Below are 22,133 nucleotides of genomic sequence, written 5' to 3'. Positions count from 1 at the left end.
GAGTCTTTTCAAAAACATTTCGCCATATCCTCCATTTTTATAAACTTAACTGCTCTTAACAGCAACAAAACATAACATGAAGTTTGAAAGTGATTTGCAAATCAATAATATTGAATTAAATTACTGCACTTTCGTATTCACTTTGCAAGTAATACCTGGGCCTTACATTATAATTTGCAACCTTGACCTGGTTGCAGAAAAACTTAAGTCGGAAGCAAAGCTTGTTTTCCTCAATCTTAGTTATGTGTTTATTGCAAATTGCACCATAATTGTCATTGAATCATGCATTTCTCCACTTAGAATTTATAGAGTCTTTTCAAAAACATTTTACCATATCCTCCATTTTTTATTAACTTAACTGCTCTTAACAGCAACAAAAAATAACATGAAGTTTGAAAGTGATTTGTAGATCAATAATGTTGAACTAAATTACTGCACTTTCATATTCACTTTGCAGGTAATACCTGGGCCATACATTATAATTCGCAACCTTGACCTGGTTGCAGAAAAACTGGCTGATATTTCGATTTCCATTGGCTCAGACATTGTGCTGTCAGCTGAGAACATAGGTAAGGGCTGTATTTCACTTTGAAGTTGTAGGTTTCTACTCTGAGGAACATAACTGCATTACTAATAATTTACTATATATAAGTATTTATGAAAAAGAAATACCAATCTCTTCAGAGAGCCTGATGAGAGCTTTCTTCTTTATTAGATTTGTTTAGATGACTGGTTCAACATGAATTCTAGATAAATAAGAAAAAGTTTGTCAAACAGTGCGATTTGAAAGAGTGTGGTGTTCCTTTTTTTAAAAAATCTAATCTTCTTTTGCCTCAGTATATTTGGAAGATAAAACACATCGAAGTAATATAATATGCGGTGTCAGTCATACACATAAATTACTTTTAGTGTTTTTTTCCCCTGTGCGATGATCAAAGAAGTTCACCATGTTGTCATAGGTATGTTGCACAGATGAACTTTTACACTGTAATAGCTGTTAAAATATATTCAATGTTTTGCTTATAATTATCTTGATACAACCTATGCAGATTTGCAGATTACAACAAAGAAGTTGCCTAATTTGGAAAGTGGCCTTGTTTACAAACCTGCGTGTATTTCAGCTCGAAATCGAGCTGATGAAGTCCAGATCCCAAACTTTGAGGTACTGCGGCTTCTGACCTTAGGTGGGTAAACATTCAGCAGCTTTATTTTTATTAGTGCTGTTTCATTCGTTTCAATTAGTTTTGCTCTTGTTGCGTTCTGACCATCAGCACTTTTTTATTTTTTTTAGTGTTTCAGGATTCTGTTGAATCAAACATTTCCAATACCCCTTTGTCTACAGATGAAATGAGTTAAGTTAAAGGGAAAGGTATGGGTGGGAAATGGACATCTTATTGATTTGCATTATTCGTAGAGTTGTTTTCCCTTCTAAGCTACAACAATAATAATCCTTGCATTTGATATAGCGCCTTATCACGTCTTCGAGACATCTCAAACGCTTCACAGTATATACTGTAAAGTGAATTGATTGTATATTTTGTGGGTGAAGCACAGCCAATTGTGTACAGCAGTGTCCCACAAAGAGTTGTGAATTAAATGACCAAATTACTATTATTTTTGCTATAGCTCTCAGGGTGCCATGTTTTGAGTTGTCAGGATGGTGGTGCTAAAAGGCTTTGCTACTAAACATGTCTTGTGAAAAAAAAGTGGCTAAAAATACTCTCATTTCTTTAGGGTACAGTGAATTGATATTTATACATGCTTACTACAGGAGTCTGGAGCACCTTTACAATCCCGACTCTGTATTGCTGGCTGCAAAATCAGGGAGTAGGTAAGATTATGTTACCTGTGAATAAATGAAGCTAGAAAGTTATTCTGCTATTACAACATTTAGAGGCTGCGGTGTTCCTTGTAACAGAGAGCAAAATAATTCCTCTTCCCATGTCTAATCATGTACATTTGAAGCCAATGATCATCTGTCACTGTTTACCTCTGCTATAAAAATAACATCTTTAACTTGCTATGAAAATTGCATTTAAAAAAAACCTGTTTTTCTATGTTATAAATAGCAACAATCCAGGGAGTGCTGCAGGGCATTCAGTTGATCTTAATAGACCACTTGAGATTTGATATTGTGACATCCTCTCAAATGTTTAGCAAGTTACTGTAACATGAAACATCTAGAGATCACATTGTGTTAACCTCCACGCTGTGAATGCTCATATTGTTTTCCTGTAGAAGTCAAATGACGTTGTACCATACTTGTAGCCTGGGAAGGTTTGCAGTGCTCCTTCTAGAATTACTGCATGTATTTCAGATCTCTGCAACATTAGGGGGCTATGCAGATACCCAGAGGCATGAGAGCCACATGGTTAATATGTTAGAGGGATGAGTTATCAAATATAACTTGTTAAACCAGAGCTCTTCAGACACTGAAAGAGACACTTCAGGGGAGACCTTCTAGAGACATATTAGGTGCTTAACTTGATAGAGAAAATAAACCTGGAGCAATGCTTTCAGAATGGCCAAGGCAGCAGGAGAAATGGGCACAGGCTCAGGGTTATAAAGGGAATTTTTACCGTACGAACTAGAATGTATTTTTTTTACACAGAAGGAAATTAATAAATGTAATGGAACAATTAACTGTAATGGAAGGGTGGACTGCAATGAAATGGTTAATTGTAATGGAATATATACCTGTAATGGAGGGGTAGACTGTAATTAAATGGTTAATGATAATGGAATGGTTATCTGTAATGGAAGGGTGGTTGAGATAATTAGACACGAGAGTCATTTAAGAAACAGCTTGATGCTGTAGTGGGAAGACAGTAGAATGGGTATTTTGGAATATTAAGATCAAATGAACAGAAGAGACTTCTTCATCCAAACCGCTTACGATCTTGTTGTAATGTTGTGTCTTCACACGGCATGTTTGAATTAGGATTTCTATGCATCACATACATATATAGAGAAGTTTGTTTTTCCATCCATTTAATCTCTCATATTGAATGTGAATTCAGATGAAGGCACTTTATCATAAAACATTTCACAAGAAGTTAATAGTGTGTGTAAAATAAGGCGAGCTGGCTTGAGAACATTCAATGTGCTGAGCAATCAGAAAAAATAATTAGGCAGCGTTTTATACTTTGATCATTGTAATACATTTCATTCATGTGACTGAATTAGAAAGTTAGTATAATGAAAATTGATTTGTTGTATTGGAATTGTAGGCATGAATAGGAATTGTAAGCACTTATCACACAACACAGCATAGCTTCAGATCAGATGTCACCATCCACTGCAATCCCTTTCTACTGTCTCTGGGATTCTTGCACTATGAACAACCAATGTAATTTATGATTCCAGTTTGCAAAGCAGGCAGCTAGGAACAGCTGTTATCTCATCAACTGTGCGTGACCCTCTCACAGCAAGGAACCTACCCATTGCAGTGCAATACTCTCTGTCACACGGGGCTCTGGTAAGCAGATTGGCATTTCTTCTCCAGGAAACCTAAGCATACAAGTGGTCTTTGCATCACTGATCATGATTACATAGAATTACATGAAACATGGTTGGGTGGGAGGGAAGCAACCCTATTTATACATGAGGGAGAAGGGAATCGAGGAGTATGGTGGAGGGGAATAGGAGGGATGGAGGTTCATGTGGAATACAAACACCACAGACTAGTTGGGCCAAACGGCCTGTTTCTATTCTATGTAATTGTATGTCACAAAGTAACACTGTTGTTTAGCATGGATTCTGGTTTGACTAGTTTCACAGCATTTGCTTCCCATTTCTTTTGAAAGGTCGGATTTCCGAAGTTTGTCACACCAGAATGTGTTTTCTGGAATTTCAGTCTCCAGTAAGTACCCTTGCAAATGCATTGTAGAGATCAGTTTGCTCCATGGGTGTTTATCAGCGATAGGATAAAGATGTCTCAATTAAAGACGTAAGTATATATATACGTACAGTATATATTATAGCCATCAGCGAATTGATTTCCAAAAAGATTTTCCGATAACAGATAAGTGACACTCTCCCAATAATCAAAATCAGTTCTTCTAGAATCAATTTGTGCTATTTTAATAAACAATAGGTCTATGAACATCTAGCATCAAAAAACTTGATCACTGAATACTAAGCTTTGAAGTTTATTTCCACTGATGTTGGAGACTTTTGTGACTCTTTCTCAGGAATGGACATTTTGCTGGATGGTCAAGGCAAGGTTGTCAAGTGATTCAGTTTGAACCTGAGATCACATTCTGCTTTTGCAACCACACAACCAACTTTGCAGTGCTATTGCAGTTCACAGAAATGCAGGTAAGTTTGCAGTACGCGGGATTGTAAAAGGGAACTTACAGTTTCTCTAATGTAATGTGTGAGAACTTGCAATCAGTTATCTTTTCCTTGTAATTACTGCAGGCTAAAGGAGGTATTGTTGAAGTTGAGTGATACAATATAGGACTGACTAAATTATACAGTACTGCACATGTGCAGCTCCTTGGGCTGGATTGAATCACTGAGGTTTTCCTGACATTTGAATAGATTCTATGACAATTGGGGATAATAATAATAATAATAATAATAATAACAATGAGATTTCACTATGTGTGGCATGTTGACTAATTTTCATTGAAGATATTTGTCATTTTTAAAAACATATCAATAGGATGACACGTCCTAACACCTTAGTTAATTTAATGTGGTAAAACCCATGTTTTTTTAAAATATAGTAACAGACTAATATTCACACTGTGTACATTTCACATTGACTGACGATATATTTCTGCTGCTATGTCAAGCCCTGGCATAACAAAACAAAATGGAACAACTTTTATTTGCTAAGCAACAGAACAATGTTATTGAGGCTGCTTTTGTTGCTTGTTGTCCAAATGAATGTCTTGCTGTGTTACGACTATCATCACGTTGTTCTAGTTGATAAGAATTGGGAGAATTGTGCAATGCTTTTATAATTATAAATGTAACCCGATGTATCAAACCAATACTCCTGATGATCTTTTGTTTTATTGCTTCCTGCAGTGGAGCCTGGAGGTTGAGAGTATATTGAACAAACTAACATTCATTGGATCCGGAGCCTCACTTTGCGCCTTAGTCGTGACCCTGACTCTTTTCACAGTGCTTGAGTAAGTGGATGGATAAGTCTGCTACTTTATGTCTCAAACGGCCCATCATTAAGACATTGAGAGGGGTGTGATATGAGATTCATCACATAAGAACATAAGAATTAGGAGCAGGAGTAGGCCATTCGGCCCTTCGTGCCTGCTCCGCCATTCAATAAGATCATGGCTGATCTTCTCACCTAACTCTGATTTCCTGCCCTATCCCCATATCCCCTAATCCCTCTATTTTTCAAGAATCTATCAGTCTCAGCCTTGAAAATGTTCAAGGACTGAGCATCTACAGCCTTCTGGGGTAGTGAATTCCATAAGTTCACTACCCTCTGAGTGAAGAAATGTTTCCTCAACTCTGTTCTAAGAGGCTGACCCTTAATTTTAAGACTGTGACCCCTGGTTATAGATTCTCCTACCAGGGGAAACAGTTCCTCTGTGTCTACTTTATCCAGCCCTTTAAGAATCTTATAAGTTTCGATAAGATCCCCCCTAATTCTTCTGTACTCTAGAGAATACAGCCCTCTATAGTCATCCAATTCACAGCTAATTGTCCTTCATAACTAGTGTTTCTGACCTGTACAGTACTGTTGTTGTACAAGGATGTTTTCTTTGCAGTCTCTGATGGCAAAAGTGTTGTGATACTGAAGTAAATTACAGAACAAATTATTCATATTATGGGACTATACCGTGACCTTAAAATCTATTTTATGTGTTGGGAGTTCTGCAGATAATAGCCAGCCACATGTTCAGAGACTTGAAAAGCAGCTCAGATGGTACACCCAAGTGTATTTAAGCACATGCTCCATGCTGGCAATAGTCTCTAGTAATGTGAAATAAAAATAATTAAAACATTTGTCAGAGACAACTTGTACCTGCTATACCTGCTGTATCTTGGCATGAAAGGCGCTATACAAATATAATTTTGTATTGTATACAGGAAGCTGCGAAATGCTCGTTGTATTCCATTTGCGATTGTATATCGAATTCTGTGTAGTTCATAGCTTTTTTCTTATTGGTTATTTATACAGTGTCTTTTACATTTAAGCAAAACTGTACATTGAAAACATGAAGTCAATTATTAGTATTTATGTAGGAAATAATTGAAAGTAACTAATTTTGTATAGTATATATTCAACTGTAAAGCAACCAGTTTATGGCTTTAATATGCATAGTCATAAGACTATCTATCCATTGCTGTTTTCCCGTGATTTCTTGTTTTTCCAGCATTCCAAAATCCGATCGAACCTCCATTCACAAGAATCTATTTATAGCACTGATTGCAGCACAAGTGGTGTTGCTCAGCAGTGACTCAGCCACAAGCAGTAAGGTAAGCTGAGGATACTAGCTACACAAATTGGCTGCCATGTTCACCTACAGTCACTACACTTAACAGTAATTGGTTTGAAACGTTTCACCGTAACAAGGTGTTATATCAAATGCAAGGATTTTTACATTATTATAACGGATACAGATGAAAATACCCCCTGAGGTCATGTGTTGCATCTCATTTGCAGGTGGCCTGTGTTATAGTTGCTGCTCTTTTGCATTTGTTCTTCATGGCTGCTTTCGCCTGGATGATGGTGGAAGGTCTCCTCCTGTGGAGTAAAGTGGTAACCGTCAATCTGAGTGAGGAACGGAGGATGAAATATTATTACCTTGTTGGCTGGGGTAGGTCATGTGAAAGCAAGCTACAGTAATTTACGAGGGTGTAATTCCTCTTGTTACTAAGTGTAAAAACATTGACATTCTGTGCTATTAATAGGAAGATTTCATTATAAGCCCCAGTCAAAGTCACTACAGCTGATGGTAAGAAGAATTTCTCAGCCTCAATTAATAACATTTGTTTGCATCTGTTCTGCCTCCATATGTGGGTTTTACTAAAATTCATTTAAATTTTGTCGTGGCCATTTAAATTAGACAAAATTAATCTGGAATGCACAATCTCCAGATAGCGTTTGCTCAAAATTATACACAAGATTCATACCTTGCTTAAGTAGATGCAATTGGAAGCCATTGTGTTAAAACTTTATAAGGAAGATGTGGGGGTATTAGACCCAGTTTACAATTGATCACACTTTTAAGTTTAATTTCTATCACACCAAAGAAAATGGGCTTTTAAACAATTTTGCATCACTATTTTTATGTTTTCAGTTTCATTTCAGAGCTGACTCTTTCTTATTTAATATGCTTAAAGGTTTGATTTTATTTTATGAACTATTATGTATTAGACCTTTAAATAATAATGATGAGGAAGAGGCTACGTCTAATATGAAACTTGTTGATCGCTCTCAAGTTTATGGTTGGGTGGTTAGTATGAAGGAGACTCATAGTGTTTGAAGGGATCTGGACAGGTTCCTTGGAGAAGCTAAGGACAGATGGATATTAATGTGGATAAATGTAAGTTAATGAATGTTGGGGGAAAAAAAGTAAAACATGTCTAAGAAATTAATGGTGTATTCAGTCATTCTGAACCTGTTGTTATCAGGGTTGATCAAGTACTAGGATGCATCTTAAGTGCTCAATTATAAGTTGAAATGGGTTATTTTAGCCCTGCATAACTCACTGTTATGTTCAGTTCTGAACAATTTATCTTTAAAAGGACATCGATGCTCTTCAAAAAGTTCAGAGAAAAGTATCGAGAATGATTCCATTCATGACTGAATTTAGAAATGTGGAGAAGAATGAGAGGGGATGTGATCTAATATTTAAACTGATGTGCAATATGGAATGGAGTTCGTATTATGAACTCCTGGTTGAAATTGCCGTGTTTTGGGGTTATCAACTCCGCTTAGAAATAATTGTGTGTTTGTTTTGCTCTAGGTCTGCCTTTCCTAATAGTCAGCATCACGTTGGCTGCAGCTCATGACAAGTACGTTGGAGATAGACATTGTTGGCTGAATGTTCAAAATGGTGTTATTTGGGCGTTTGTTGGGCCAGTTATCTTCATCATTATGGTAAGAAACTTTTTTTAAAAAATTAACTCAAAAATCTAAAACCTTCATGTTAAATAAATATATCTGCTTTGTGAAAAAAGCAGTAAGATTTGTAATCGTAAGGCTGTTCTTTCTTCCTGGCTTGAATCTGATGACTATCTAGCTGGATATCATATACTATAAATAATAATAATGCGGCCACTCAATCCATGACTGTTTGTGGGATACTGCTGTGCGCAATTGGCTATCGCGTTTCACCCATACTTTACAGTATATTCTGTGAAGAACTTTGAGACTTCTCAATCACGTGAAAGGCACTATATCAAATGCAAGCATTATTATTATATATCTTTTCTAATATGCTCCACTAAAATGCAGGGAAATATTTAATTCTCTATGTATTATCAATGTATGCATTGTTTTCTCTCTGACAATATAATGTGGTTTTCTGTATGCTCTAGCTGCACTGCCCTTCTGGTTTAATATTGGATGGGTTCTTTATCTAAGTGTTGTTCATTTGAAATTCTGAGATTATTTTGGAACTACAGGAAATAATACTGAACGTTATTGCTTAACATTTCCGCAAAGTACCCCAAAAAAGTTTACAGTTTCACGAGGAATGTTGCTGCATCTTAGCTTGAAAGGTATGGCTGGACCTTACTGCCCAGGAATGTTTGCACAAATATATTTTATAACTTTAATAAAATCCAGTCATTTATTACTACCCAGGTGAACATGTTTGTGCTGACACGAGTTGTGATGATCACCATGTCAACTGCTAAGCGACGGGCCATTATGCTTGCTATCAACAGCAGTCCTATAGAGCAAGCCTACGATCAAATCAGGTGAGAAATGTTATGTAGATACTATCATATCTCTCTAGATGGCAGTATTAAATAAGCTTGCAAAAGGCATGTGCACCTCTCCAGTATCTCACAAAGTTGTTGTAAAGAAACTGAAGCTGCAGCCTGCAAAGCAACCATCTCGGAACCCAGACCCGTTCAAGGTGACGACAAGGGGAAGGAGAGCTATTAGGCGAAAGCAGAAGGCTTTTAAAGCGGGTTTGGAAGCTTCCTCGGAGTAAACTAAAACTGCAGCATAGGCAAGTTATGACCAAACACACGGCACAAAGCTAGGAAAGGCTTCAGAGAAATGAAGCTGTGTCAATGGGCTGTGTCACTCCGAAAGGGGGTGTAAATACACAAGGACAATCCCAACCCTTTCTCCCGCTGGCTGATGTGTCTTGTTGGCCATGATCAGAAGGCACCCTCTGGGCCTTTGTTAGTATTGGACAAGTTCAGTGTTTACAACAGACTCATGAGGTTATCCTTGGGGTCTGGAGGGAACATTATGCGGAGTTGGAGTCTGACCCCAATAAGCTGTAGCAGAGATCCATCTGCATGGAGGCTGGAAGAGCTGGTGGGAAATGTGTCCTTAATGACCCAGTCCTCTGAAAGGAGGTGGACTCCACACTGAGGCATGTTGGCGATGGCAAGGCAGCTGGTGGGTATGGCATCAATGCAGTATTCCTAAAAGCTGCTTTGAGGCAGTAGATGAGGAACAGTGAGGATCTTACAATCCAAGACACAAACCTCCAACTCGCCTTGGAGCTGCCGTCCATAGTGCTGGTCAACAGGATTCTCTCTGAGGCGAGAGAGTATGCATTCCATCCCAACAATTTATCTCTGGGATTTCCATGTATAGATGGGATGCATGGAAATCTCAGCTTGGTTTGGATACTCGTAAGCACGGTGATGGGTTTCCCAGCTGACCAAAAGAAAAAAAAAGATTTCACAAGAAGCAATACCTGAAAGTTTTGAGAGCATTGCCCACTTTTCTCCTTAGTTTCTAAATGAACTCAGGTAAAGTAAGTTAACACAGCCTTTTGGATCAATGTTGCTTCTTATTGCTTCAAGCTTTTAGGTACAGTGAAATGCTACTTAGGGAGATGTTCTGAGTTGATTTAATTCTGATGCAGTGTTATCTTTCAGGGCTGCTATGAAAGCTGTGCTGGTGCTTTTGCCCATTCTTGGGCTGACATGGCTTTGTGGAGTGCTTGTTCCATTCTCTGTTGTAATGGCGTACATCTTTGTGATTCTCAATTCCCTGCAGGTAAGTGGAAACCTCATCATTAATCTGGGGCATTAGCAGAATCAAAAAGGTGCTTTCCTTCTGCAATTGTCAGTTTATACATTGTTAAAAAAATGGTTGAATTAATAAATGTCCTGCTTCTCATTCAAACTTATTTGATTTCCAAGCACTTGCACTTCCAATGGAATCTATAACCATGTAGTTAACTTTTTCTCAACTACAATCCATACCCAGTAATGACAATCTTCCAAAAACACATTGAGTTGGTCAGTAGCTGATAAATGCTTGCAAGATAATTATTTTTGTAAGATGTGCAATAAGACTGAAGTGCACAATTAAGTTACAAGCATAAGTGGGGTGTATCTTCATTGGTATTGGGTGTAGCTGAGTTGTTCAGTAAGTATTCTCATGTGTTTGCCATCGAATGAGGCTGGGAGCTTCCAATAAAGCACAAAAATACTAACAACAGAAAATCTGATGATCGTGCATGCTGCAAATAGATACAAGCACTCTCTCTGGATAGTGTGATCGTTGGTTGTAATTGTGCTCGCAATATGACATAGTCCTAATTCTCCGCATGGTGCTAATATTTCAACGTCATACAAGAATCTGCTAAATAACTGGTGAATTCATAGCATGCTGGATAGAGTCTTGTATTGTGCAGGGTCAGCAGTGACATAGTAGATCTGCATGATGTTGTGCCAATCATCTCAGTAATAAGTGGGTTGTAGGATATGGGCTGCAAGCGCCTAGTATTTCTATTGCAAAATATGCTTTGTAAGTTGTGGTGTTTTGTTAAGAGTGCATCTGTTATCAAACTGCTGTGTTAGGAATCTGTCTCTGAATCTCATTTGTTCAGCTGCTCTGGGTTCTTACTGCAACTGGCTGTTGTTTCAAAGAGGTTGTGTATAGAATAAAAATGATGATCTGAATTGATAAATAATCATGTACAGCTCTAATAGTTCTGGTAAGAGTCATTTTTGACTCCGGGTCTATTACTTTAGCTAGTTCTGCCCTATCTGAACCGATATAAATAACGTTGTTAATGCTAAAATACAGAGTGACCAAAAAGTTGTGATATCTACCCTATTATCTAAAATATATATATATTATCATTTCTTTAAGACTTGCTAGACATTGTAATGGTATCACAATGTTTTGGTATCACTAAACAATAATTAAATTCTGCCACTCTGCCTCCACCCTCTGGAATTCATCCCGCAGTCCCTTCGCCTCACTCCCTCCCTTGCCTCCTTCAAGACCCATCTCAAGACCCTCCTCTTCGACTGCTCTTTCAATCACCCTGCTTGACCCCCTCACTGCCAACCTCCCCAGTCCCGACCCTCAGCTCGGGTCCAAAACACTGACTTTCCAGCGCCTTGGGACGTCCTCCCGACGTGAAAGGCGCTATACAAATGTAACTTCGTTGTTGTTAAATTGATTTCTACTTTACTTTTTAAAAAAAGTAAATGTAAGTTTATGCTGAGGGTATAATTGTAGTGAAAGTGTACATGTGTTATTTTTTTCAGTCCTGCGACATTTTTAGCACCTTTTTAAATAGAGTTTCTGTAAATTCTGCCTGCCGAATCTTTGTGATCTGTCCAGGTCATCAGTGAATATCGAAATGGGAGCTTCAGTCCTGACAAGGTGATGAAATCCCAATAAGATCCTGAGAGAATTGGAATATAATGAGTTGCTTATTCGCTCCCTGAGATAGATGAGGAATGTATGATATACTTACTTTTGAGGTTGTTAAAATGGATTTTGCTTTTGGCTTTTTTTTCCCTGTTTGAACATTCTGCTGATAAGCAAAATTCTTTTCTTTCTTCTCAGTGTAACCTTAAGTACTGAATTAATAAGGGAGAAGTTTCCCCATTTGTATTAAATAAAGCATGGATGCATACACAATTTGGATGAATCTAATGTTTGCTGCTCCGTAATACAACAAAGTAAAGATATGAGTATATTGAACATATTGAAGAAGACCGGTGCTGGGTCCTCATTAGATTTCATTTGTTTTTTCAGAGATTTTTGATATTCTTACCTATTAAATGTGGTATTACCCAAAAGAGGGGAAAATAGAAAAATGTTGTCATTTATGCACTGTTTGATCTTTTAACGGTCTGAATACAGACTTTAGATATTTATTCAATTTTTTTTGAACTAGTGATACTAGTGAACTAGTTTATATTGTGTTTTTAATGCCAATTTTGGTGTACAAATCTTGCCAAATGGGCGCAAGAAATGAGCTAGTATAAGTCAGGGATGAGATATGGAGATTCAAGCTGCAGACTGGCTGCCAAGACTATCTTGAGGAGGTAGATTTGCCAGGAAATAGATCTCCATGACTGTTCTATAAGTGCAAGTGCAAATTGATTTATTCTCTACTCAAAACTAGCTCCTTAAAAGCACTTGGGTGGCCTAATAGACCAACTCCTAGCTCTTTGATAGCATTAAAAAGCAACCTGCTTTCTTTGCTGGTTAGCGAGTATTAGTTGTGCCTGCCTTAGAGCTCTTCTTCTCCTCCTGGCAAGAACCAATGAATCTCTAGCCAATTGAGAGTGGCAAGTGTAAATTGTTTTCCTGTTAGAAGTGACAACCCTTCTTCCAGTAGCCCAGACCAGGCAAAACTATCCACAGGAAGCTGGACAAGGAATTGCTAATTCTTGCATTACTGTTCATGGCATTGCCAAACATCTTTTCTTATTGTTCTTACTCACTCGTGTCAGCCTGGTCAGTTGGTATTACTCTTGCTTTACAGTCAGAAGGTTGTAGGTCCAAGCACCACATCGCGACTTTAAATGCATCGTTAGGTTCATTGCAGTATTGGGGAGCCTTGTAAGTATTGTCCTTCAGGTCTGTCTGTTCAGCTGGGTGGTAAAGATCCCATGCCTTATTTGAAAAGTAAACAGTCCCAATATCATGGTCAACAATCCCCCAAATAAAATGGGTCATTACTTCATGGCTGTTTGTTGATCATTGCTGTATGCAAATTGTCTGCTGTGTTAGCCCAGAAATGCCCAAGCACAATATTTTACAGTAAAATCCTGTGAAGCACTTGTTTTGACAACATGATAAGGCAAGGATTGTTATATTATTCTGAATCACTGCTATTGCTAAGTACAATACTGGTTGGTGGATGCAGATGCAACTGCAAACTGTTACAGGCAGATTGCTGTCACTGCCCTGATACAGCTAATGAACAATACATGAATTGCTGAAGTAACTGAGAGGGGCTCAATATTTGCTGTTGGTTTATTTTTACCCTTGATTAGAATTGCTGTGTTTTTTTAGTTTCCATGATTAATCTTATTTAAAAAAAACAGTATTTTTTCAAAGTGTTTTCCTTTCTCTTCTGAAAAGTTTCTCTCCTTTGTTCTGTGCTATTCTGAAAGCGCTTATAACAGAAAATCCCACTGTGAGCTCAAACCACCAAGGTCCTTCCACAAGTCTTCATAAGTGAAGAATAATGTGGGCTTGCTGTCAAGGTAACTAGATTTGCAGTGAATTGGAGGATGACTTCCTGGATGTTCAAATTCACATTTTCATTATTTAACTATTTAGTTGTCAACTCAATTATTGCACACTTCAAAGTAATTTGGGTCATCTTGTACATATTGATAATGTGGATTAAAAAAAATTCTTATTTTCCTGGCATTGGGTTGAGTCTTCACTGCATTGACATAGAAAATAACTATGCATGGCTTGTAGTGTGATTCAATAAATGAATACTTTATACTGTATACTAATAATTCTTCAGAAAAGCAATGGTCCAATTCTACAGGATGCTGTTTTAGATAATTCGCTCTTCTAGAGATAACACAATTATGCTATTCAGTTATTTTTTTGTTCAGCCATCCTGAAACTGCCTTACTGTTATGATAAAGGTAATTTCTACAATGGGAAGCAGTTATTTTGCTTGGGTGATAAAACCACTAATCCAAATCTGACTATTCATTTTACATCCATTTTGCACCACCACCACCACCACCAACAACAAAATTACATTTCTAGAGCGCCTTTCATGTTGGGAGGATGTACCAAAGCTCTGAACAGTCAGGTGTTGGGCCCGAGCATGGGGGAGGGATGGTGTAGGGGTGAGGGAAGGCAGAGAGGTGGGAGGGAGAGCAAAGGCATGGTTGAAGAGAAGGGTCTTGAGACCGGCCTTGAAGGAGGCAAGGAAGGAAGCGAGGAGAAGGGACCGTGGGATGGAGTTCCAGAGTGTGGGGGCAGAGAGACTGAAAGCCCGGCCACCAATGGTAGGGTGGGTCGGGCGGGAGACATGGAGCAGGTCGGAGCCCGCTGAACCAGAGAAAGCATGTTTTATTCTGTAAATCTGTGATATGCTTCATATAAATTTATATGACTTTATACTCACATCTATAATCATCAGAGTGAGGAGAAGCCTTTATTCCATCAGTCTTGGCTGGATTCGTACCAAGAGATGAACACAGTGTATAAGTCACATGTTCACACTCCTTTTTCTATTCTATTCTAATCCTTAAGAAGATTAATTTGGGGAAACAAGAACAGCTAAACAATATTTCCCTGTACATTTGTTTTAACATAACTTTTTTTTGAACCATTATGTGCTATGCCAAGAGCAGCAATAAAATAATGATTTGGTGCAAGGATATTGGTTGAGGTCCAAGTGCTTAATACATTTGGGTCCAATTTTGCATGAATGGCTTAGTTTTCCAGACACAAAATTGTGCAGCAAACAGAATATATATGTATATGAGTGTGTTTGTACGCGTGCACTCATGAATGGGATAGAGGGAGTCTGTATATGTTGAAGCCATCGGGCCCTGACGAGAATGGGGACAAAGTAGTCAGCTTGATTTAACATAACATTTTGTTTTGGAACCATTGTTTGTTGTGTGAAGAACATCAATAAAATACTATTTTCTGCTTTGCTAATATGCATTTGAAAATGCATTGATTTCTACCGGAATTTCTTAAAGTGGAATCTTAATTGTACAAAGAGAGACTTATTCCAGTAAACAGAAATCTGACATTTTGACTCAAATAAACTCTTTCAGCATGTTCCACATCCATTACTTGGCAGGCGTTTTAAGGAATCCATTTTGAAATATTGCATTTTGAACCCCAATAGACACATTACAATACTGCACTTTCATGGAGAATATTTGACAAACTCGTTACAGGGTAATTAATTGAATTTCAGGTGGCATCTGAATTTATGTTAGTTGTTAGATACGTTTGATGTTCTTCAGTGTCGTACATTATATTCAAGCTGTAAACGGGCACTGGATGCAAAACAAATTTACAGACAATAAATGTTTATGCATTCTTGTCGCTAAATCAGTTTTCATTTATTGTTTTGATTTTGTAGTAATTGAAAATGGTACCATAAACATTTTCAATGGATGTGTAATACTGAGAATTGGAATCAATAATGTGATAAAATATGAATTTCACTGAAATATTTATATTGCCATTTACCAGCAGAAAAACAAACTCTTTGTGCATTCACAGGGGAGTATTAGGCCTGGAACAGATATCTGGCCCATCATTCTTTAGTCACGGATGCACTGCTGTCAACTTGTGTTTCAAAAGGAAATTTTGTTTTGAGATTTCGTAGACAGGCTAAATTCCTGAATTGCCTTCAATTCTCCACTCTAAGGGCTGCTGAAGGACTATTTAACCTTGGCTGATGTTGTGCGGCTACATTTGGAAATCTATAGGGCTTATTCCGAATTGATTTTTCTCCTATCATTAGGTGACGACAGTCGCACTTCTCTGGCTGAGAGTAGCTGGTGAACCTGGCCTTGTGCCTTGGCCAATGCAACTCTCCATCTGGCCATTAGGAGATGCAAGGCAGCAGTTTGGCAGTGTATTCCCTTTGACTATCAACCTTTTAACCTCCATGGGTGGGCAACTGGCTCCTGCTTAGCATCTCCCTCAGGTGATTTGGGAAAATTGAACCTGGAGTCCATTGTGGGGCTGTGGCTGTCCAGTTCTTGGCCATTAACCAGATTTTATTTAATTGGAGTTTTAGGAATGGTGAGGGACGTGTCATCTCACATACACTCAGGCACATATAAAAGTGACAGTATTATAAATCAGTTTCCATGTGCAGGAAACCTTATCGAGAATACAAGGACCCTTTGGTAGATTTCTGATGTTTAACCCATTCATGAGCTACACATGCGCACTTACCAACTGCATTGAAGTGCGCAGTGTAGATTATTGATTAAATCAGATTTTATACGATTTTGCCTATAACTCATACTTTGCGTCTAAGTCATATTAAATATTATGTTTCTGACTGATACAACTTACCCGAATTTTATTATAGTGACGCAATATAATTATTGAATCACATTTATTTAAACTTATTCAGGGAAACATTTATTTCTATATTCATCAAAAGATGGCATGTAGTCATCCTGACTGAGCCAAGGTTCACTCGTATGGCGACCCTTTATTATAATAATAATAATCATTCTTGCATTTGGTGTAGCACTTTATCACATCATTAAGACACCTCAAAGGACTTCACAGGTTATATTGTGAAGCCGGTACCTAAAGGAAAACAAACACATGCTATGGTTTACGAAAAAATCAATAAAAACATATATAAATCATAAAATAAAATTTACAACAATACAACTTAATGCTCAAAATCACACAAGGAAATGGCACTAAGAGTTGCAAAATCAATACGTTAACCAGGAATTGATTTCCAAGGTTGTTTAATCAACTCTTTATAATTACTGCACCTCTCAAAGTATGTAGGCATGTATGTTTCAAAGTATCAAGTCAGCAACTTTAATAATGTGTGAGAAGGCTTCCTTCCTAGAACTTGCCATAAGATGGCAGCACTATCTCTCAATTTGTTCTCTGGCTTTGTCACCATGGATTTTAAAAAGAAACCTCGAGATTCCACAAGAAATTAAGTAACTGTTTTTATTCCGGTTCTTTTTTCTTTTTATCTCTCTTATGGAAACTTCTAAGATACAAATGATGTGTGGAAAATGAGTGAGGCAAAATAGAGACACTGGCAAGAAACAGCTTGTAGAACAGGGAGTGCTGTAATTATGTAGAGATTTCTCTGAAAAGCTGAAATAAATGGATGTGAAATTCAGGCACATTCATTCCCTAATGTTGATCAACAGAGGGTTCTTACCATTATGACCGATAATTCATTATAGACCTCAGCTGTCTAGTAATGAAAACCAAGATTTTTAACAATAAGACAACTTATTTGCATTTAGCAGCATCTGACAGCAAGTCGCTGTGACCTTCCTAATTGTTACAGAGCCCATTGTCAGCAGTCCGTGGATGGTAGATGTTTTATAGAGGATAATGGATACCTGGAGGTGAATTACTACAGCCCAGTAATCCAGCTGAGGGCAAAGCTTCAGCAGTTTATGATTGCTCTCTGAACCCTGAGATTGGATCACTGAACTTAATATATCTTTGATATATCTGTTAGCATTTACTAAGGATTACTTTTCTTCCTATTTTGGTGGTTCATTTGTTTGACGTTAGGGTCTTGCAATGTTGCCTTAATTTGAAAGTATGTGCAGCATAGAACAAAGAGATATTGTTTGGATAATCAGACGCCTTGTAATATTGCTAGATTTTTTTTCCCTTGCAGTGAATTTCGGGGATATTCACTGTGTAGATGCACATTATTAATAGAAGAATTTTATTCTTCATAAAGGATAGAGTTTAAAATCCTAGTCCTCACCTTCGAAGCCTTCCATGGCTTTGCTCCTTCCTACCTCTGTGACACTATATCGATCTGTTCGCCCCTCTGCTCAGCCGGCTCCTGCCTGCTCCACATCCCGCACCTGGCCAGCCCCACTATCGATGGCCGGCCTTCAGCCTCTCTGCCCCCACCCTTTGGAACTCCATCCCACAGTTCCTTCCCATTGCTTCCTCCTTTGCCTCCTTCAAGGCACATTTCAAGACCTTCTTCTTCGACCGGACCTTTGGTCACCCTCCTAACTCTACCCTCCCTGCCCTCCATACCTCCTGATCTCAACCTCCAGCTCTGGTCCAAATGCCTGACTGTCCAGCGCCTTGGGACATCCTCCCGAAGTGAGAGGCACTGTACAAATGTAATTTGTTGTTTTTGTTGTTCAGTTTTATAGAACTGTACTCAAATTTATAAATAATTATTCTACCACTGTATTTGCTTTGATCTATTTATTTCTTTTGCACCATATTTAAGGCACACACTTTTCAAATGCGAATTTAGGAAAATTCTTTCCATCGCACCTTTAGCCTGCATGTAATTAGTATTTTGTCCCTGTCAGTAATGTTCCTGCTGGACATTAAGACAGCAGCTTAATTGAGCATCAGTTACAGTTCGGTAAAGCAAATCCAACATAATTTTATTGGCTGCAAATGTTTCGTTTCGAAACTGTTAACATTACATTTGTGGTGTTCCACTTGTGATCCCCCAATGTAGTATTGCAAGTTATACACCCTGTAAAACAGTAGCAAAATTGAACCCACTCAACAATATACAGCTTTATACATTTGATCCTTAGGTACCAGTGACCTCTGTGTACCAGCATATATACTGACACAGTCTACAATCCCTGTATACTAGAAAGTTTCATGCTTCTTTGCCATGCCTTGGTTACCACAGATAACCTTAGCTGGTAGGTTTACAGTGATTGTATATGATTGATGAATGTGTTGAAATATGAGAATTGGCTTGTCCCTCTTTCAGCTGTCACAGCTATGCCTCTTCAGCCCCTATGGCTTCCTTCTCCTGCTCTCCACTGCCGCTAATGTATCCTCTTCCTTCTGGAATTTCTGGAAGTCGTTTGCTTGGATGCCAAGATGCCATGATCGGAGCAGCTGTGTTTGATGATCTTTAGTTGCACTTCTGCCCCTGTGGCATTGGAAATTGTACCTTTGAATTTCCTGCAGGGAATTTTTAGAACAAAGGATGAGCAGCATGTTGTAAGTTACACAGACAGGTGCCTTCTTAAATATTAATATCCGCTTTATTCTTTGGTCGTCTGTCAAATGGGGGATTCACTTGGGCAAAGCCATTGGCCAGGTGCTGTGGAGGCGTTGAATGTCATATTGGGTTGAGACGTATTTTCTAATGACAGTCATGTTTAGTGGTATGACATTTCTGAATAGTTCTATTACATTCCAGCTAACGATAGCTTTACCTTCTTTTACGTGCTGGTTAAATATAGCTTCACCTCTATTACAAACCAGCTAAATATAGTTTTAGCTTGTATTCCATATCATTGCTTTGGTTCTATGATGGGAAAAGGCACATGGACGGTCCTTGCCAACTTTAGTTTCCGAAAGCGGTTCTGGGTGTCTTAAATTGTGCAGAATTGTACAGAATTGTACAGGAAATAAGTCCTGCAGTTTAAATGAGGGAAGTAGTGTGTGTAAATTGAAAGCTTTCAGTGCTTCACATGGAGAAGAAGCATAATTGTAAGATATACGACTTAAGAACTTCGCAATTGATGCTCTTGTGAAATTGAGTCAGTAAGTCCTGAGTCCTGAAAAATGTACTTGTACACGTGTGTTTATACTTCATAAATCATTATTAAAATTAATTTCCCCAAATCTTCTATTAGTAGATAATGTGATAAAAGTAGAGAAATATATAGAACCGTGGAACATTTCTTAATTCAGGATATTGTGAAAGAATTGATACAGAGAGCCAAATATGTTCTTGCATTGTGATTCTATATTGCTCTGTAGTTCTTAGAATCTTATACTTTTAGGTTTTATACAATCAGTGAATTGGCAGCTTTTAAAAGCTGTGCAATTTCCAAATATCTAAAAGCATGCTTAGCTGTTTTCTTTCTGTTCCTGTGTATTTTGTGGTTCATAGAAAGAGTACATTTGATAAGCCAGCCACTCCATGATCAGAAATTTGATACTGCCTCCAAAATTCACAGTCACTACGCTTGACAGTAAATTCTGCGAGACCTTCCTCCCGACTTGAAAAGCATTATATCAAATGCAAGGATTATTATTATTCATTATTATTTAGATAGTACGAGCCTGATAAAGTGAAAGTGATGATCACATTACTTGGATTACTATTAATAAAAAGTTAGTGATGAATCAAATCTATTTGGGCAAGAAAGTGAAATAAATCATCTGGTGATAGCTTCCTCAGAATTCTCTACTTGCAGGTTTGGAAGCAAATGAGGTACAAAAAAGTAATGTGTGTGACACAACATCCAAATCACCCTCAAATGTTGGATAACGCCTGAATTTGAGGATGAAAAATTCTCTTTTCATACCACGAGAATTTGGTTCAACTTAAAATATGTGTGCATTTTGGGAATATTTTACTTAATGCATTGTGGCTTTAAAAAAAACAGCCTCTTTGCAGTGTGGATCATTTAATAATAATAATAATCCTTACATTTGATATCGTGCTTTTCACGTTTTCTGGACGTCTCAAAGTGCTTCACAGAATATACTGTAAAGTGAATTGACTGTATATTTTTTGTGTGGGTGAAATGCGGCAGCCAATTGTGCACAGCAGTGTCCCACAAACAGTCCCACAAACAATGACCAATTTATTATTGTTTTTTTTTGAGTGATTATTATCAGGCGTGTGGAGTAAGGAAACTTGCCCAAGGTTTCACCTTGCTGGGAATCGGACCCAGGTCTCTCGCTTGCAAAGCGAGTGCTCTAACCACTGAGCTACAGGACTCCATTTAAGTAATGATGGATCCCTGCAAAGACGTTGATAATTTTTTTTGAAAAAAAAGCTCATATCCATTCAGTAAAAATATTTTAAATGATCCACATGACAAATGGCAAAGCTGGGGGTGGTTACCATTTTGTAGTGGCACTAACATCCATTGGTGAATTATGACAGAAAAATCTGACCAATGAAGCATCGTCCCTCTTATTAAAACTCTGTACGAAAGGTTATTCTGCAGAATTACTTTCTGTTTTAATGATAAGTAAACAAGTCATTTTCTGTGTAAACATTAAAAAAGTGGAAAAGCTATTTTTTCGACGTGGGAGCAGAATGCATAGTTACCTTTGCTTTCAGGTCTATAATTGTGATAATTTAGCCTGAGCGACAGTTTCACATCAAAACGGCTTGGCTTGTAATGTGTTGTGTCATATAAAAGCAAACCAAGTCGTTTCACGTTAGCAGAGTGTTGCAGATCAGATGATGAGACCGCAGTGACTTTTTGACCCTTCCCGTAAAAAAAACAAATTATTAAGAATTCACTAAATTATAACAATTGAGTACTTTAAGGAATTGCACAGAAAAGCAGGTTTGATCTTAGTTTGCGAAGTATAGACCCGAGGATTACTTCAAACTTTGTAAAACATGTACACTCATTTTATAACTCGGAACATTTCAAATGTTTAATTGAAGTGTCCACTGAACAATAAACAAGTTTATTCACCAAATAAACAAGTTGTATTTTTGGTGTTCGTACGAAAGCAATAGAGTTAACCTTGAAAGGTGAGGAATCTGGCAACTCTAGAGGTAGAACTCCCAAGCAGAAGGCCTGAGTTCAAATCTCAGCTGGCAATGACTGTTCAACTCTAGAGCTTTGCCACCTTTCTGGCTGTTGAGTGAAGTTCTTTGCGCTTGTCAAGAAGTTTTTCATCACAGACGGTGGGGAGGGAGGAGAAGCGAAGAATGGCAGTGGCAAGATCTGTCACGTACGACTGCCTCCTGCTGGCTGCTTATGGTAGTTATTGATGGGAGCCTTGGAGAGAGTATGGCTCAGATTGTATCACCTCCTTCCAGCTGAAGGAGAAAAGGACACCAGAAAAGGGCAGCAATAAAGCTAATTATATACAAAAGGAAGAACAGTAGATTAAGAACACATATGTCAATTCTAGTCATCTTTAAGGCTACTTTTGGCATATCCACACACGTGGTAACTTTCTGAAATGCTTTGCTTTTGCCTTTTTGTTATTCAAATGCTGTAACTGCATCGCTTTCTATATTAAAAATAATTCATAAAAAATA

General features: G+C 37.9%; 1 protein-coding gene across 1 annotated transcript in view; it reads left to right on the top strand.

Annotated features, from left to right (window-relative positions):
* Positions 1–22,133, top strand: part of LOC121849172 (adhesion G-protein coupled receptor D2-like) — a 59,102-nt gene that overhangs the window by 5,551 nt on the left and 31,418 nt on the right. The window contains exons 6-17 of the mRNA XM_042334974.1: positions 458–569; positions 1,050–1,184; positions 1,735–1,831; positions 3,367–3,478; positions 3,807–3,862; positions 4,194–4,320; positions 5,041–5,144; positions 6,357–6,459; positions 6,647–6,800; positions 7,953–8,086; positions 8,795–8,910; positions 10,057–10,177. Of these exons, the coding sequence (XP_042190908.1) occupies positions 458–569; positions 1,050–1,184; positions 1,735–1,831; positions 3,367–3,478; positions 3,807–3,862; positions 4,194–4,320; positions 5,041–5,144; positions 6,357–6,459; positions 6,647–6,800; positions 7,953–8,086; positions 8,795–8,910; positions 10,057–10,177 (1,371 nt within the window). The remainder of the gene's footprint in view (positions 1–457; positions 570–1,049; positions 1,185–1,734; positions 1,832–3,366; positions 3,479–3,806; positions 3,863–4,193; positions 4,321–5,040; positions 5,145–6,356; positions 6,460–6,646; positions 6,801–7,952; positions 8,087–8,794; positions 8,911–10,056; positions 10,178–22,133) is intronic.

The sequence above is a fragment of the Callorhinchus milii genome, unplaced genomic scaffold (genome assembly GCF_018977255.1).
Source record: "Callorhinchus milii isolate IMCB2004 unplaced genomic scaffold, IMCB_Cmil_1.0 Scaffold5, whole genome shotgun sequence".
Classification (NCBI taxonomy): domain Eukaryota; kingdom Metazoa; phylum Chordata; class Chondrichthyes; order Chimaeriformes; family Callorhinchidae; genus Callorhinchus; species Callorhinchus milii.
The sequence above is the reverse complement of the archived record's forward strand: the minus strand, read 5'-3'. Positions and strand labels throughout refer to the sequence as shown.